Genomic DNA, 18,003 nt, shown 5'->3' with positions numbered 1-18,003 from the left:
GACAAAAAAATTTAAAGTCTCATCCGAAACACAGTTGGGAGCTGCTGAAATGGTTGCAAGCCCTCTTAAAAATTGATGAAAGAAACAATGAAATTTTTGAAATTTATTTTAAACAGATAGAGCAAGGGGACAGAGAGGAGGAGGACTTTTATTCCTCTCAGAGAGTAGCGAATCTGTGAATTTCTTTATTGCAAAGAGCTGTAAATGCTGGGTTAGTCAACACATTCAAGGCTGAGACAAACAGATTTTCAATAAGTAAGGGAATCAAGGGTAATGGGGCAGAGGTAAGAAAGGAGAAAGTGAGGACTGCAGATGCTGTGAGATCAGAGTCGAGAATGTGGTGCTGGAAAAGCGCAGCAGGTCAGGCAGCATCCGAGGAGCCGAAGAATTGAAATTTCAGGCATAATACCTTGATCAGGATTCCTGCTGAAGGGCTTATGCCCGAAAAGTTGATTCTCCTGCTCCTCAGAGGTGAGACAATCAAGTGTAGAATTATCAGATCAGCCACAAATTCACTGAATGACAGAAGAATTGAGGGGTTGAATGGCTACTTCTTTCATCGTATGGTGTTACAATCATCTCAGTCTCAGGACATCTCTGCAGGAGTTCATCAGGGTTGTGTATTAGGCCCAAACATCTTCAATTGCTTCATCAATGACCTTCGCCCCACCATAAAGTCAGAAGCAGAGATGTTGACTAATGATTGCACAAAGTTCAGCACCATTCATAACTCCTCAGCTGCTGAAGGAGTCTATTTCCTTATGTTGCAATACCTTGACAATATCCAGGCTTGCACTGACAAATGGCAAGTAACATTCACTCCACACAAGTGCCAGACAATGACCATCTATCTTTGATGTTCAATGGCATTAACACTGCTAAATCCCCCACTATCTACATATAGGGGGTTACGATTGACCAGAAACTGAATGGCACTAGCCTGTATAAATAAATTGGCTACAAGGACAGGTCAGACGTGAAGTGTTTTGCAGTGATTAATTCACTTCTTAACTCTCAAAAGCCTGGTTACTATCCACAAGACAGGAGTGTGATGGAGTACGCTCCATTTGCCTGACTAAGTATAACTCAGCCTCAGGCGACTATCTGTGTGGAATTTGCACATTGTTCCCGTGCCTGCATGGGTTTCCTCCGGGTGCTCCGGCTTCCTCCCACAGTCTAAAGACATGCAGGTTAGATGAGTTGGCCATGCTAATTTTCCCATTGTGTTCTGATATGTGAAGATTAGGTGCATTAGTCAGGGTAAATGTAGAGTAATGGGGTAGGGGAATGGGTCTGGGTGGGTTACTCTTTGGAGGGTTGGTGTGGACATGTTAGTCTGAAGGACCTGTTTCCGCACTGTAGGAATTCTATTCTATTCCAACAACACCTGAGATGCTTAATACAAACCAGAAAATGTAGCATTCCAACCATTACCATCAATATGCACAGGACACAATGTCAGCGGTGTGTGCCATGCACTGCAATAACTAATGAAGGTTCTTTCAACGGCAACTTCTAAACCTGCAAGCTTGACCACCTAATGGTCAAGAACAGTACATGCATGGGAGAGCAGCTGCCTGCAAGTTCCCCTCCAAGCAACACTCCATTATTAGAACATAAGAACATATGAACTAGGAGCAGGAGTAAGTTAAAAGCCCCTCAATCTTGCTCTGCTATTCCATACAATCTTAACTAATTTAACTCAGTCTCAACTCCACTTTCCTGTCTGCTCCCTATAGTCCTTTAAATTATTACTAATTAAATATCTCCCTTACTTAAATGTATTCATCCCCTGCACTGAAGGGTAGTGAATGGCACAGATTCATGACCCTTTGAGAGAAGTAATTCTTTCTCGACTCTGTCTTAAATCTGCCTCCTCAAGGAATTGTACTGCTGTTCCTTCACTATCACGCGGTCAAAATCCTGGAACTTCTTTCCTACAGCACTGTATAACAGCAGTTCATGAAGGTGGTTCACCAGTACCTTTTCCAGGACAATTAGGGAAGGGTATGAAATGCTGGTCTAGTCACGTCCTGTAATGTCATAATAATGGCAATTTGTGACTGACTGGAAGAGTGAAGCTATTATCCATCAGTCACCCAGGATATCAATGCTGTCACTCCTACGTTGTGCCTGCACAGCACATTTTCCTTACCAAACAGATTTTGGCGTCCTCCAATAGATTTTGTCTCCTTAACGATCCTTTCGGTAAGAGATTAATGTTTGATTTTCCAACACCTTTGAAGAATGTCTTGCAATTTCGAGATGTTCTGAAGTTCTTAGAGCTTCATGGTGAAAGATTTGAATTACATTTATTACACATATTCAAAACATTGTTTTTTAAATGTTCGTGACACTCAGAATTACTTTATATCAGAATAAGAGGATGTCAATTTAAATTTTTGAAAATTAAAGGTAAAGAAGGTTTCCACAAAAAGGTTTCAAATTCACATATCAGGAACAACTGTAGACTGCTAATTGAATTATACCATCAAGGAAATCTTGACTAGACTGTGAAATAACTTAATATGCATACATTTGTTCCATTTCCTTTGATTTTTGGTTGACAAAAATTTATGAATCTGATTTAAAATTGACGTGGCATCAAATGTCATTTTCAGAAGAGAGATCTAAACTTCTACAGACATTTGTATAAAAGAGGCTTCCTAATTTCAGTTCTAAAAGTTCTGATTGATATTGTTGGCTGTGTCTGCCCTCCTCTTCAGCTCACAGGCCAGTGTACATAGTACAAATTTCTATTTCTGTTTGTACCCTTTGATATCTTGAAAACTTATTTCTGTGCACCTTCTCTGCAGCTGCAGCATTGTGTTCTTCACTCTGATCTATTGCCCTGATGCACTTTGTATAATATGATCTGCCTGTATTGCATGCGAAACAAAGCTTTTCACTGTACCTAGGTGCATGTGACAATAATAAATCAAATCAAATCACAATTAAATCACCCATAATGTTCTGAATGCCATGGAATAAACCCCAGTTTGTTAAATATCTTGTTGTAGCTTATCATTTGGGGTCTTGGTGTTATTCTAAATGTCATTCAAATCTTACTTGCTGTTCCTCCAAGACCAATAGATCCTCTTTCCAGTACAGAAGGACCTCGATTATCCAAACGACACAGACGGACAGTATTTTGCTCGGATAATCGAACGTTTGGCTAATTGAATGCCGGATAACACAGTGTAGTCGAGCATCTTGCAATCTTGTTTGGATAATTCGAAATTCGGATAATCAGTGTTCAGATAATTGAGGTTCCTCTGTATTTAGTTATCATTTCAAAATGGGATCTGCCAGGGCTGAGCTAACCTTTAGAAATCCACGCTAATTGAAAAATCTAAGCTGTCAGTTGCACACTTCAATATAGACACAAGCAATCTCCTGACAACAAGTGAAGGATAATTTGTCCGTAATTTCCAGGTTTCCCTCCAGAAAATATCAGGAGGAAATGGTCAATTTTTAAATCTAAGGAATGGTTCGTGAATTAAGAAAATGTTGCAGTATTACAATTCCCACACATCGCACGCTATCCACATAACCTAGTTTTCCACGTTTAACCACATCTAGTTTGCAAGATTTTATTATTTTTCCACACATTCGTGTGCATAACATAATGGACTAAAATTTTAATACATACTCCTCATGTTTCCACTACAAATATTTCAAAGCTAAGATTAATTACTGGCTAAGGTAGGAGAATCAGACTGCAAACAGGATAACCTTGACAAGTCTTTCACCTCCTGGGCAATATGCAAAAATAACAACTTACTTAAAATAAAGCAGAACATCTACAGGCAATGTTTCTATGGCTGGAGGCTTTCCTTTTGAAGTTAGCCGGAAAAACATGCAACTGAGCTGTAAAACAAAATAGGGGGTTAATATTTACCAAAAACACAGTACCGACCAATTAGACCGTCCAACACTGACCCAGCAATCCAACTTGCACCTTCTCCTTATTATATGGAAACCAATGACAAAACTCTTGGCTTCCTGTAACCTAGCTTGCAGGTGATGCTGTTTCAAGCGTTTTGAATGGCAAAGTTGAGAATCAGAACATTTAACAGTGTAACGTAGTTATCTGAGCAGTGATACTGGAAAAATTTGTCAATTTTGCAATTGATCTACTCAAAGCACAATAACATTTTTAAACATTAATAGGGTCTTGTAAAGAAAGCAATTTGGGCTGTTAAAGGCTAATGTAACTTCACTTTAAAGTTACAGAGTCACAAAGTCATACAGCATGGAAACAGACCCTTCTGTCCAACTAGTCCACGCCGACCATGTTCCCAAACTGAATTAGTCCCACCTGCCTGCAATTGGCCTATATCCCTCCATACCCTTCCGATTCATGTACTTGTCAAAATGCCTTTTAAGTGTTGTAACTGTACCCACATCCGTCACTTCTTCAGGAAGTTTATTCCATATGTGAACTCTGTGTAAAAAAGTTGCCCTTCATGTCTTTTTCAAATCTCTCCCCTCTCACCTTAAAAATATTCCCCCACCCTAGGGAAAAGACCCTTATCATTCACCTTATCTACACCCCTCATGATTTTATAAACCTCAAAAAGGTCATGTCTCAACCTCCTACGCTCCAGTGAAAAAAACTCCCAGCCAATCCGTGGAGTGCCACAAGGATCAGTGCTGGGTCCTCTACTTTTTGTCATTTACATAAATGATTTGTATGCGAGCATAAGAAGTACAGTTAGTAGGTTTGCAGATGACACCAAAATTGGAGGTTTAGTGGACAGCGAAGAAGATTACCTCAGATTACAACAGGATCTTGATCAGATGGGCCAATGTGCCGAGAAGTGGCAGACGGAGTTTAATTCAGATGAAAGCAAGGTGCTGCATTTTGGGAAAGCAAATCTTAGCAGGACTTATAAATTAATGTAAGGTCCTAGAGAGTGTTGCTGAACAAAGAGACCTTGGAGTGCAGGTTCATAGCTTCTTGAAAGTGGAGTTGCAGGTAGATAGGATAGTGAAGAAGGTATTTGGTATGTTTTCTTTTATTGGTCAGAGTATTGAGCATGGAGGGGTTGGACCGAAGGGTCTGCTTCCATGCTGTACATCTCTATGATTCTATGACTCTATCCAGCCTATTTTTATAACTGAAACCTTCCATTCCTGGCAACATCCTGCTGCATCTTTTCTGAACCTTTTCCAATTTAATAACATCCTTTCTATTACAGGGTGACCAGAACTGCACACAGTACTCCAGAAGTGGCCTCACTAAAAACCTGTACAACCTCAACATGACATCCCAACTCTATACTCAAAGGACTGAGCAATGAAGACAAGGATGCTAAATGCCTTCTTAACCACCCTGTCAACATGTGATGCAAACTTCAAAGAATTATTTACCTGTACCCTGAGGTCTTCCTGTTCTACAACATTTCCCAGGGCCCTACCATTAATTGTATAAGTCCTGTCCTTGTTGTTTTATCAAAATGCAACAACACACATTTATCCAAACTATCTGCCATTCTTCAGTTCATTGACTCAATTGATCAAGATCTCTGTACTGATCCCTATGGAACACTGCTGATCACAGGCCTCTAGTCCGAAAAACAACCCTCCACCACCATCCTCTATCTCCTATGTCAAGCAATTTTGTATCCAATTAACAAGCTCATTCTGAATCCCATGTGATCTAACTTACTAATTGGTCCACCATGCAAAGTGTTTCTCCAAGGGATTTCTTACAATGCTCCTAAAGATAATGCTAATTGAGCTATATGTAGGGAGATATTCAACAATTATATATACCTTTTAATCTTCAAACTAGGAACAAAAAGTACTGGAAGCCCCTTGCAATTCACAACAATCTACTGGATCGAACTTTTGTCTCAGAGTGTCAATTTGATATTTTGTATTTCATAGGTTTTGGGAATTAAAATTAGATTTTAAAATTGATTGGCAATTGCCTTAATATCATTTGAGCATAATGTTCATACATTTATTGCTAAATTCCAAGAGGTAGGAGGAGATGGGCCTCTAATTGTGATGAACAGACATTCCCAAGTACATTAGTATTTATTGTATGACCAGAAATGACTTCTAATACTGAATATGCCCATTAGTATTTTAATAGAAGTGGCTACACCATCTGACATATTACTTGCAGTCAAAGTCTTAGCAACACTTGCAATCTTCATAATATATTGGAGGGTTTGAGTGCAGAGGAAATGTTAAACACCCACTTTGTTCCAAAAAACTAATAGTAATAAGGGTCAATATTTTATTGTTAAGTATAAGAATATGGCTGTATGGAATTTTCAGTACTGACCAGACTTAACAGGCTGAATATTGCTAACAATTTACATGCTGCACACACCTCTGTGCTTTCACTAACCCCACCTTTCCAGTTTCCAGGAAAAAATAAGTATTTGCAAGAGGTCATATGGCCCATCAAACCTGTCACTTCATTCAATATGAACATGAGTAATCATCTAATTTAATTCCAGTTGCCTATTCTATCCCCAGATCCATCAAACATACCATTTCATGCCCATGTGCAGATCTCACTTTATTTACTTTTACATTTAAATCAACTCAAAGTTAATGGTCAGTGAATAGGAATAGAATTGAGCTTTTTATGAATAACCTCACCTGACTTTCATCAAGCATAGCCCCTTTCCCCTTCATTGCTTGAACAAGCTGAAGGAAGTTTGTAAAATTCAGGTCTTTGACTGCCCCACAACTGAAGCCTTGCAGAACGGAAGGTGAAAATCTGAAACAGACAAAAACATTGTCAACCTATTTGAATATTTCATTTCCTTCAAACAAGAAATAGCTTGTTTTGTCTTTAGAACACCAGCACTCAAAGTTCGTAACTTAGGAATCTGTTGTCACATTTACTGACTTTTTTTTATTTACTCAGGAGATGTGAGCTTTGCTGACTGAGCCGGCATTCACTGGCCATCCCTCGTTGCTCTTAAGAAGGTGGTGGTGAGCTGTCTTCTTGAACCACAGCAGTCCATCCGGTGTAACTAGACCCACAATGACATTAGGGCCGGAGTGCCAGGAATTTAACCCAGTGACACTGACGGAATATTAACATATTCCCAAGTCCGGATACTGGGTGCTTTGGAGGAGAACTTGTAGGTAGTGATATTCCCACTGCCCTTGTCCACCTAGATGGTATTGGACATGGGCATGGAAGGTGCTGTCTGAGAAACCTTGATGAATTTCTGCAGTGCATACTGTAGATGGCACACACTCCTGCCACTGTGCATTGCTGGTGGAACAAACAAATGTTTGGACTGGTGCTAATTAAGCGGCTGCTTTGGCCTTGACGGTGTCAAGCTTCACAACAATTGCTGAAGCTGCACCCATCCAGGTAAGTGAAGATTATTCCATCATACTGCTGACTTGTGCTTTGTGGATGGTGGTCAGGGATCAGTTGAGTTATTCACTGCAAGATTCCTAACATCTGACCTGCTCTTGTAGCCATTATACTTGTATGACTAGCCCAATCAATTTCTGTCGTATGGTAACCACCCCCCACCGCAAGATGTTGATAGTGGATGATTCAGCAATGGTAACACCATTGAATGCCAAGGGGCCATTCTCTCTTTTTTGGAGGTGGTCATTGCTTGGCATTTGTGTGTTGCACAAGGCACTTGCCACTTGCCAGTTGAAGTCTACATTTGGGGCATGCACAATTTCAGTGTTCTCACTTTCACATTTTATACATATTACGTGCAATTACACAGACATACAACACAGAAACAGATTTTTATGGCCTAACTTATCAATGTTGATATTAATATGACACACAAGTCTCTTCCTATTCCATCTAACTTACTTCATCCTTGCAATCTCTCTCTCTATTCCATTTTCTTTCATAACTTCCTTTAGAGATATCTAAACCAGGGTTTCCCACATTCTGGGGTCACCGGCTAACTCTTTTGGGGGATTTCAAGCTTTGAGGCAGCAATCTCTGAGCTAATGCCAGCAGATGCACAACAACATTTTAAGAAAATGTTTAACATGACCCAACTGCCCAGTGGAAAAACCATGTGCATAAAGCATTCCTTGCTCCGCTGTGCCTAAAGGACTCTACCCCTACCCACTTGCTCCGCTTTCTCAGTTCTGGGGTGTCAGCAAACTATGGGCAACAACAGGGGTCACAATCAAAAACAGCTTGTGAAATATTAACCTGGCTCAGCAGTAGCACTGCTGGGTAGTACTTCAACAGAATGGAGGATGGTGGGTCAGTGGTTAGCACTGCTGTCTCTTAGTGTCTGGGACCTGGGTTCAATTCCACCTTCGGGTCACTGCCTATGTGGAGTTTGCACATTCTCCCTGTGTCAGCATGGGTTTCCTCCCAAAATCCAAAGATGTGCATTTTTGGTGGATTGACAATGCTAAATTGCCCATTGTGTCCAGGGATGTGTAGACTAGGTGACTTAGCAATGGGAAATGTAGGGATAGGGTACTTAGATTAGATTACTTACAGTGTGGAAACAGGCCCTTCGGCCCAACAAGTCCACACCGACCCGCCGAAGCCCAACCAGCCAGACACATTCCCCTACATTTACCTCTTCACCTAACACTACAGGCAATTTAACATGGCCAATTCACCTAACCTGCACATTTTTGGACTGCGGGAGGAAACTGGAGCACCCGGAGGAAACCCACGCAGACATGGGGAGAATGTGCAAACTCCACACAGTCAGTCGCCTGAGGCAGGAATTGAACCCGGGTCTCTGGCGCTGTGAGGCAGCAGTGCTAACCACTGTGCCACCGTGCCGCCCACTGAGGTGTGTCTGGGTGGGATACTTATTGGAGGTCAGTGTGGACTTGTTGGGCCAAATGGCCTGCTTCCACACTGTAGGAATTCTATTTATTGCGACCATTTCCCATCAAAAGTTCTGATTTCTAACAACTATGGATAAAGAAATTAGATTCATTATTAACTACGTTGGTCTTAATGCCTTTAATTTTGCATTTTCCCAAAAATAGAAACATTCTTTCTGCATCTACCTGTCCAATCTCTTCAAAATGTAACAGTCCTCCATCAGGTCAACTCTACATCATTTCTCTATGAAAGACAAGCCCAACTTTTTAATCATTTTCATAGTTTTAATCTCTTGGTTTTAATGCTCTTTTAATATCTTTTCTGTCCTTTTACTAATTCTTCTAAGTCTTCTTTTTTCAAAGATGGGAGATCAGAACTGTCCACTATTCAAATATGGCCTGACCTGAGTCCCAAAAATGTAACATAAACATCTATTGCAAGGAAAAGAGTTTAATTAATTTCTCCTCAAAACTGTAGTCTTAAATGCTGGTATCCCTGAGCTAACCTCTTCTATACACTTGAACTGCAACATGACCAATGATTATGTAGATTTAGCATCAGCTCCTTTTTCCTGTACTTTTTAACTCTTATTTACATAAACTACGAAGCCATGATGTTGACTGACATGCAATCTATTAACATGTGTAAATATTACTCACGTGTCATAATTGTTACTGCTTTTCACAACACTTTCAAAAAACACGGCAGCCTGAGGGTAAAATCGTAGAAAACATTAAACTGCTACTGATGAACTGTTTTAACACATTAGTACCTTTTGCATGCTGAATACTAAGACATCTTTGAGAGGCAATTTCACTTGATGATTAATTCCATGTTTTGAACATATACATTCCATTCTGCTACACAGATGAAGCCTGCAATGTCAATATCACAACCAAAAGCACTGAAGCTCCTGAGGTCCCATGAGACTGGGGTGATTGAGACAGTGCAAGGGATTTCCTCAGAAGTCTCCACCTGTTCACATAAGTGGAGGTAAATCCATTGGCAGTGCATTAAAGATTTTCCAATAAGTTATCTGCTGTGTCAGCCTGGATCTGTGTCATCTCAGGCTAATGTAGTAGTGGATTAAATTCTCACTCCAGTGACCTGGACACAATCTAAATAAACATAGCAGTAAAATGTTGACTGAGTGCTGCATTCTGTACTGAGGGAGAGTTGTACTTTCTGAAGGATAGATATGAAATTAAACCAAGGCTTTTTCTGTTCTCTAAGATGGACATAGAGGTTGCTACTATCTTGAAGAGGAGCGGATGGGTTTTCATGATGTCCTGGCTAGTATTCAGATCCCAGAAGCAGAAAATCGACATTTTGGGCAAAAGCCCTTCACCAGGCTTTTGCCCGAAACATCGACTCTCCTGCTCCTCGGATGCTGCCTGACCTGCTGTGCTTTTCCAGCACCACACACTCGACTCTAATCTCCAGCATCTGCAGTCCTCACTTTCGCCTAGTATTCAGATCCCAGTCAACTAATTATCTGGTCATTATCTGACTAATGTTTGTGGGATGTTGGTGTGTGGAGTTTGCTTATTGCATTTCCTACATTTTAAAAATGGCCACATACTTCAAGAGTATTTAAGGAATAGTAAAGCATTATACAAATACATCGTTCTTCTACTGTTGTGGTATATGTAGTCTTCCTTTCTAACTTTGGACACTCTAGCTCAGTCATATCTGCATTGGCCGACTTTTTTAAAAAATTGTTTGTGGGATGTGAGTGTCCCTGGCAAGGCAGCATTTATTGCCAATCCCTACTTGCCCTTGAGAAGATGGTGATGATCTGCATCCTATAACCACTTCAGTTATTGGAATGTGGTGACAAACAGTGCTGTCAGGTAGGGAGTGCTGGGACTTTGCCCCAACAACGTTAAGGGGGACATAAAAAGAAATTGCTGGAAAAAAATCAGCGGGTCTGGAAGCATCTGTGGAGAAATTAGAGTTAACATTTCAGGTTGCTTGACTTATCCTCAGAACTAAGGAGGTATATTTTCAAGCCTAGATGATGAGTGGCTTGCAAGGACACTTGCAAGTGGTGGTGTCCCTATGCAACTGCTGCATTTGTCCTTCTAGGCGACAAAGATCATAGGTCACATTTTTCCACATTACACTCCATTTGCTAGACTTTTGCCAACATGAATCATCATTTTAGCTCAATTTAAAAGTAATTATGTATGTGTATTTCCCTTATGTACTGCCTTTTCTACTTTTAGTGTCCCTATGTCTCTTAAATGTAGAATTCAGCTAGAGTATTTTTACCCTGATTTTACGCATTAATATGGGATTGGTAACTCATCATTTGGTCTTCCTCTCTTTACTACCTCTTTGTGACTGTTCAGCAGGAATTAGAGTCATAGTGTCATTAAGTCCTACAGCACGGAGACAGGCCCTTTGGCCCAAACCAGTCCATGCCAAACAAAATGTCTATCCACACTAATTCCATTTCCCTGCACTTGGCCCATATCCTTCTCAACCTAAATTGGTAAATTATCTTTGAGGAATTGGCTGAATCTTTAAAATGGAACATACAATTATCAGTTCTTTTATTCTTCCAAATCAGCATCATTTCACATTTCAAAGAAAATCATAATTTACCTGACTGGGAACCCACTGTTTGTCATTGACGTCACTGAGGCCTAAGTTTGAGTTTAGCAGCACAGGTGGGACCTCTTTGGCTAGAACAGATGGAATGGTCTTCACCGTTTGGACAGGGTCTCCTACATTCCGCAACACCTGAGTTACAATGAAACAGAACAGAACTTAAATGCAAATACACCACATCTGGTGAGCGACATCTGGAGGTGAAAACATTTTTGACACAAGAGCATCAGCATTTGAAAAACGTATGTTGCAGTAAGAAGAAAATTATATTTTACAGTCCTTTCTGCTATTATGCGTATTTTGTCAATGCAAATTGTATATAACACGATTGATTAATAGGTGAACACATTGTAAAACGTGAACTTTCACATACATGTGTTGGCTATAACACGATTCCATCCCCAACACATGTTCAGTTGACTCGCATGCCTTGTTATGAAGTACGTTTTGAGAAGTATTCCATAACTTTGTGTTAAGCTAAATACAACTTTTTTCTCGAAATTGAGTAATGTTTTGGTGCTCTGCCCCAACCATAATTTTTCTAGAAGCCCTGTTATTTTTATTGCACGAGTTTCTATAGTGCAAGGTCACACAAGAACACAACTATTGCATTATCGCAGAAAGGACTGCACATTGATTTTGACACATCTAATTATGCGTTCCTTGTCACTCACCTGCAGAACACATATGGTTTGTATCGGCTGTGGTGCTGCTCCAATATTCTCAACAAATGTTGGATTTGAGATTAAATTGATGAACACCCCAGGATTGATACTTTGGAACTCATCACTTGGAATACCAGCCACCAAGCTTCCTAGCTTTAGCAAATTCTCTTTGTCATTGACCTAGTTTTTGAAAATAAAACAAGGAAAACTCAATTCAAAAGGACAGTGGACATTTTTCAACTTGTAATTCCAAACATTTTAAAAAGAGGGCTGATAGAGCCAAAAATGACTATGGATGTAAATTAAGACACTGCCTAGAGACCGAGAACCATAGATTTTCACACAATGGATGTGACAGGAGATTCAAACGACAGATGTTTAAGTGAGGGCTGGGGAAAAGGTGAGTCAAATCAGAATGAACGATGATCTCTTTGGACTACAAATTCAAGGAAAGGCCAATGGACCCCTGCTCTACAGCAAGGCACCCACTGTGGATTACGTCCCACACTGCTGACACACTATATTTTTCCCATTGAAGAATACAAATGGACAAGCGTTAAAAAGCCAGTTTCAACTCTGCTGCTGTGTACATTAGCAGACTGTAATTGACAGTTATAAAGAACAATTACACTTCATTCGCCCTCAACAATTACTTTTCCCATTGAAGAATACAAATGGACAAGCGTTAAAAAGCCAGTTTCAACTCTGCTGCTGTGTACATTAGCAGACTGTAATTGACAGTTACAATTGAAGAACTATCCCCAAGTTAACCTTATGTTGCAGAACATTCGCTAGCTCTGTTCTGCAAACCAGTTGCAAAGGAAACAGTTTTTCCCACGTTGAATGCTGGAATTCAATCACAGGTGAAAAGAATCAGAATTATAGAATCTCAACCAATCTGAAAAACCAAGTATCTTGAAATCAAGTGGTCAACTTTCCAACATCAATGCTACCAGTAATCTCCACGGCAACAATCACAACAGTCAACTATGTGCTCTTCGTAAACAAATCAAAGACTGATCAGCATTGTTTTTTAAATAAACATTTTATCCTTTAGGATTGACTTGCGTGTGTGTTATAGAGTCCCTACAGTGTGGAAGCAGGCCATTCAGTCCATCAAGTCCACACAGACTCTCCAAAGAGCATCCCACCCAGACCCAACCACCTACCCTATCACCCTGTATTTCCCATGATTAATCCATCTAGACACTATGGGCAATTTACCCATCAAGTCCACACTGAACCTCCAACAAGGATCCTACCCAGACCCACCTTATCCCTATAACCCGGCATTCCCCGTGGCTAAGCCACCCAGCCTGCACATCCCTAGACACTATGGGCAATTTAGCATGGTCGATCCACATAGCCTGCAGATCTTTAGACTGTGGGAGAAAACTGGAGCATCCAGAGGAAACCTATGCAGACACTGCGAGACAGTCATCTGAGGGTAGAATCAAACTGGGGGTCCCTGCACTGAGCCACAATGCCGCCCTATTGTGTGTGTGTTTTGCTAGTATTTCTTGTGCATGCAGAAATTAATAAACTCATTCTTTTTGCAATTCAAGAAAGCCTGGTTAAATTGGCTCCTTTTCGAAAACATAAAGTCATTTTGTCTGGGAGGAAGGTATCCACAAGGGAAGGAATCCTTTCTAACGTTCATGCAGCCAATTGAGGGGGTGGGTGAATAAAGAACAATTACACTTCATTCGCCCTCAACAATTACTTTACCAGTTTGGGGTATCCTATCTGGAACCATAACAAATTGAGGAATCTCACCTGGTCTCTGGTCAGAACACTAAACATTAGAACAAGAAGGCATTTTGAACTTGAAAGACAATAAATAATTATAAGATCATCTGAATTGGTTATAAGAGTTTAAGTCTAAAATAACAAGTTGTTTTTACCTTCAACTGGTCGTCCTTATTTTAAATTAGATTCAGGACAGAAAGGTATGATTAGTCTCCAAGTCACATGCTATTTACATAAGTAACCATCAGAAGAAATGGGTTCTAAAGGGCTACTGCAAATACAGTGAAGGGCATTGCCACAAACAAAATAAGACAATGACTGATATTAAGGAAAGGAAATCCTGAGTCTCCAAATAGATGCACAAAACAGTGTCTAAGATTTCATCTCTTAATCAAAGCTGTTTTAAAGCAGTTTTGGAATTAGGAACATTGGATCAGGAGTAATCCATTCAGTCCCTCAAGCCTGGTCCATCGTGATCTGTGGCTGAACTCCAGAAACATGCCTTCGGCCCATATCCTTTAATAAGTTTGTTTAACAAAAATGAATCTATCTCAGTTTTATAATTAACAACTGATCCTGCATCCACTATCACCTGTGCAAGAGAGTTCCATACATCTGCCACCCATTGTATGTAGAAGTGCTTCCCAACATCTCTCCTGAACAGTCTGTTCCCCAATTCTCAGACCAAGCCCCTAGTTCTGGAATTGCTGTCCAAAGGAAATTGTTTTTTTTCTTTATCGACCCTGTCATTTCCTGTCAATACCTTGAAGGATCCAATCTGGTCAATATCTAAATTCCAAAAAAAATCAGCCTAATTGGTAGAATTTTTGTTTAACTCCTGAAGTTCAGGTAACATTCTTGTAAGACTACATTGTACGCTCTTCAAGGCCAAAATATCCTTCCTCAGGTGAGATGTCCCAAGTGTGATCTAACCAGGGTTTTGTACAACTACAGCATAACCTCTTTTCCCTTATACTCCAGTCATCTAAATACAAAGACCAGCATTCCAATAGCTTTCTTAATTACTTTGTGTGTCTGTTTGTGATGTTATAAAGATCTACATACCTGAAATCCACTGTATTTAAATTCATACCATCTAGAAAGTACCCTGATGCGTCCTTTTTTTTTGGTCCAAAACAGATGACCTAACACTTGTACACATCGAACTCCATCTGTCATAATTGTACCCTTTCACTCAGTCTACCAATATCGCTTAGTAATTTTACACTATCATCCAGACTGTCTGTGATGTCACCTAATTTTGCGTCATCAAATTACAAATTAATCTGCAAATTGGATGCTTTTGCAAATGAGCAATAGCGATTGTGATGATGCTGCTTCTTTAACAAGGTTAGGTTGCCCTTGGTTTTTCTTCAGAGGTGTCGTAAAGGCACAGATTCCGAAAATGTCTGTGTTTATCTACTCGAAGAAGCTTTTAAGCTTTCAAACAAACATTTGTACAATGAGGCTGCTAGTTTAAGAAACAGCTCCATGGAAGAAGGTGTTCCACGCTGAATCTCTCCCTCTCCTGTCAGACCTTGTGTTGGATTTTACCTTTTTGCCAAGGGATGTTTATGGGAATTGTTGCATGAATTTGAAACAGCATCATTAAGTTGGGATAGTCTGTTGGGTTTTCAGATAGGTTAAGTTATTCTATATTCTGTTCTCTTCTGTTTGTGTTTCATTCGGTAATCTTGCAAATAAATTCTGCTTTGTTTAAAACTAACTGGTTGGGCCAACTGCGTCACTCCTGGAATAACCATGTTACACCTGCTTAAAACAACCAGCAATGCTAGGGTCTGGGCTACTTTCTTGAAATGTTTTGAGGGAGTCTGGCCTGGTCCACAACACTATTTAGAATATTGTCCCTTATATCCCTTTAAACATTAGACATCTATACGAGGCAGGTACATGTAACAATGAACCAGCCTGGTTACAGACTGAGAATATACTCCAAGTTTCTGCAAACATCACACTATGTGTTATAGCAGTTCCTTGCTGTATGATTACCAATGCTCATGATTCAAGTATTACTTTTCCTGAGAGTTTGTTGCATGTCATTAGTCTGCGGTGAGAAACAAACGCGTCAGATTTCACACAAGGCTTGTTAGTTTCAAACATGTGTCTTCTAATAATCCATTCCAATTCAGTCATAAAGTAATTAATACTGTCATTGGAAGAAAGCACATGCTTTCTGTTTTACATTTTCGTGGGATAGACCAAGCACTCAGTCAAGCAATAGCAAAACAATTGTATCATGCAAGATTTACACCAACATATTGCAATTGCATTCCCAGATCTGCAGATACTCCTCAAAGTTATGTGCCATCTTTTAGAAGAGGTGATACTTGACTCACTTCTAATACAAGCCATGCTGTATGTCACATTGGAGAGGTTCTCACCAGAGGTTTGTTTCGACAAAGGATTTTACACAAACTATTTATTCCTACTGAGACCACCCGAAAGTTTCAAACTCACAGAATGTGCATCAGCAATCTGTTCATTTCCATGCAGTTATATAGAAAAGGTCTTCCTTAGAGAGAACTATGTGGTTGTATTATAAATACAATCTCTTTCTATTAATAGCCCCTGCTCTCCTTCCAAATACAGACAACTTGAATTCTTGATGGTGGTGTAAAATGAGTAACTTTCAACCATTCTTAAAAATCCTATCCAGTGAAGGGTCCTTTCCAGTGAAGTCATTGAAAAGGAAAATCAGGCAAGGTGGCAGAGCCAAAGTCATAATTTTTCTGCCATCATTCAAATTTAAAATTACCCCAAGGAGTTATAGCAAAGCAACACGCAATAGATAGCATAATTATATCAGACTCATTATTAGACAACTGGTTATTTTCAGTCATTATTCAGCTCATTATCCAAGCAATATGTTCTCTTCTGTTATTTTCAACCATTACCTGGAAGCCATTTTTAAGTAACTTGGTTATAATTGCTTTAGCTTGGCCCAGATTCCATCCCTTGACTTGACCCAAGTTTGGCAGAGCTTCCTGTAGAATGTTCGCATCAATACCTCTAATCTGGGACAATGACAGCCCGACAGCCGTTTGTCCCAAACTATTCAGAATGCTGAGTGAGAAGTTGTCGAACTTGCTGACCAAGAAGATTGCGAGCTGAAAGAAAGGATGACATTAAGACATGAAGTCTTGCAAGGCAAATTCTGTGAATGGGCTAGCCATATTTATTTCATATTAGTCAACCTTCCGTGACATTGGTCCTAATAAATCGGAGAGGATACTGTTTTATAAGGACATAAAAATATTGCAAATCTGAAGGATAATATGTCTATGTATAACTTTAAGGCTAGTTTTAATTTCTAGGAACTCACAACTTGAAAGGGTAGGGGAGACAAGCACTCAGTTCATTTAAAAAATATACACTTCAAATGCCACAACCTGCAGGGCTACGGACCAAATGCTGAAAAGTGGGATTAGACTGGGTGATTTGACTTTCCCCAGCACATTCACAATGGGCCAAGAGAACTCTAAGTGGACTGTTACATTCTATGCATCTGTTCCAAAATTGTTCAACATTAATTACAGCTCAAGTTACAGTTAGAACTTCTGCACTTGTTGGGTACAATTATAAAATTTATTTTACATCTGGATGGGTACAGGAATAGGAAGGGTTTTGAAGAATATTTGCCAAATACTGGCAAATAGGATTAGATTAATTTAGGATATCTGGTCGGCCTGGATGGTATTTTGCCGAAAAGACTGAATGGTCAAGAAACTTGAATTAAGTAACTGTAAATTAAGAGAAATATAGAGGTGGGTCAGTTCATGTAATTCGACTGTGATGGAGAATGATGCCAATGGTGTGGGCATTGGATGTGATTATTAAAGGAAGTGTGTCTTCTTGCCTTACAATCAATGTGGACTGCTGCTAGTCAAGCTACACAACAGCTTTAATGAAGAATGATCCTATGGTTATTTGTGGATGATGGCTGATTACCTAACCAAATTAAGAGGAGTAGGTTTCAGTCTTAGAGAGTTGTTGAAACCCCCAAGAACCAACCATTATAGCAGGAACTGAAGTGGGCAACACCAAATCACCTACTGAATACAATCAAATAGAATATCGAGCAGAGAGTAATGTGTTTTGCCAATTTATATTAGGCATTCTGCAACAATGTCACAG

The 18,003-nt window shown here is 39.8% G+C and overlaps 1 protein-coding gene across 1 annotated transcript in view; it reads right to left on the bottom strand.

Annotated features, from left to right (window-relative positions):
• The window catches only part of LOC122560427, a 225,201-nt gene that overhangs the window by 104,894 nt on the left and 102,304 nt on the right, over positions 1 to 18,003 (bottom strand). Inside the window, exons 40-46 of the mRNA XM_043711060.1 lie at positions 16,764 to 16,976; positions 12,109 to 12,279; positions 11,429 to 11,566; positions 9,478 to 9,527; positions 6,625 to 6,745; positions 3,785 to 3,870; positions 2,156 to 2,285 (exon numbers count right to left, since the gene is read on the bottom strand). Coding sequence (XP_043566995.1) covers positions 2,156 to 2,285; positions 3,785 to 3,870; positions 6,625 to 6,745; positions 9,478 to 9,527; positions 11,429 to 11,566; positions 12,109 to 12,279; positions 16,764 to 16,976 — 909 coding nt within the window. The remainder of the gene's footprint in view (positions 1 to 2,155; positions 2,286 to 3,784; positions 3,871 to 6,624; positions 6,746 to 9,477; positions 9,528 to 11,428; positions 11,567 to 12,108; positions 12,280 to 16,763; positions 16,977 to 18,003) is intronic.

Source organism: Chiloscyllium plagiosum, chromosome 21 (genome assembly GCF_004010195.1).
Source record: "Chiloscyllium plagiosum isolate BGI_BamShark_2017 chromosome 21, ASM401019v2, whole genome shotgun sequence".
Taxonomy (NCBI): domain Eukaryota; kingdom Metazoa; phylum Chordata; class Chondrichthyes; order Orectolobiformes; family Hemiscylliidae; genus Chiloscyllium; species Chiloscyllium plagiosum.
This window is presented reverse-complemented; position numbering and strand designations above follow the sequence as displayed.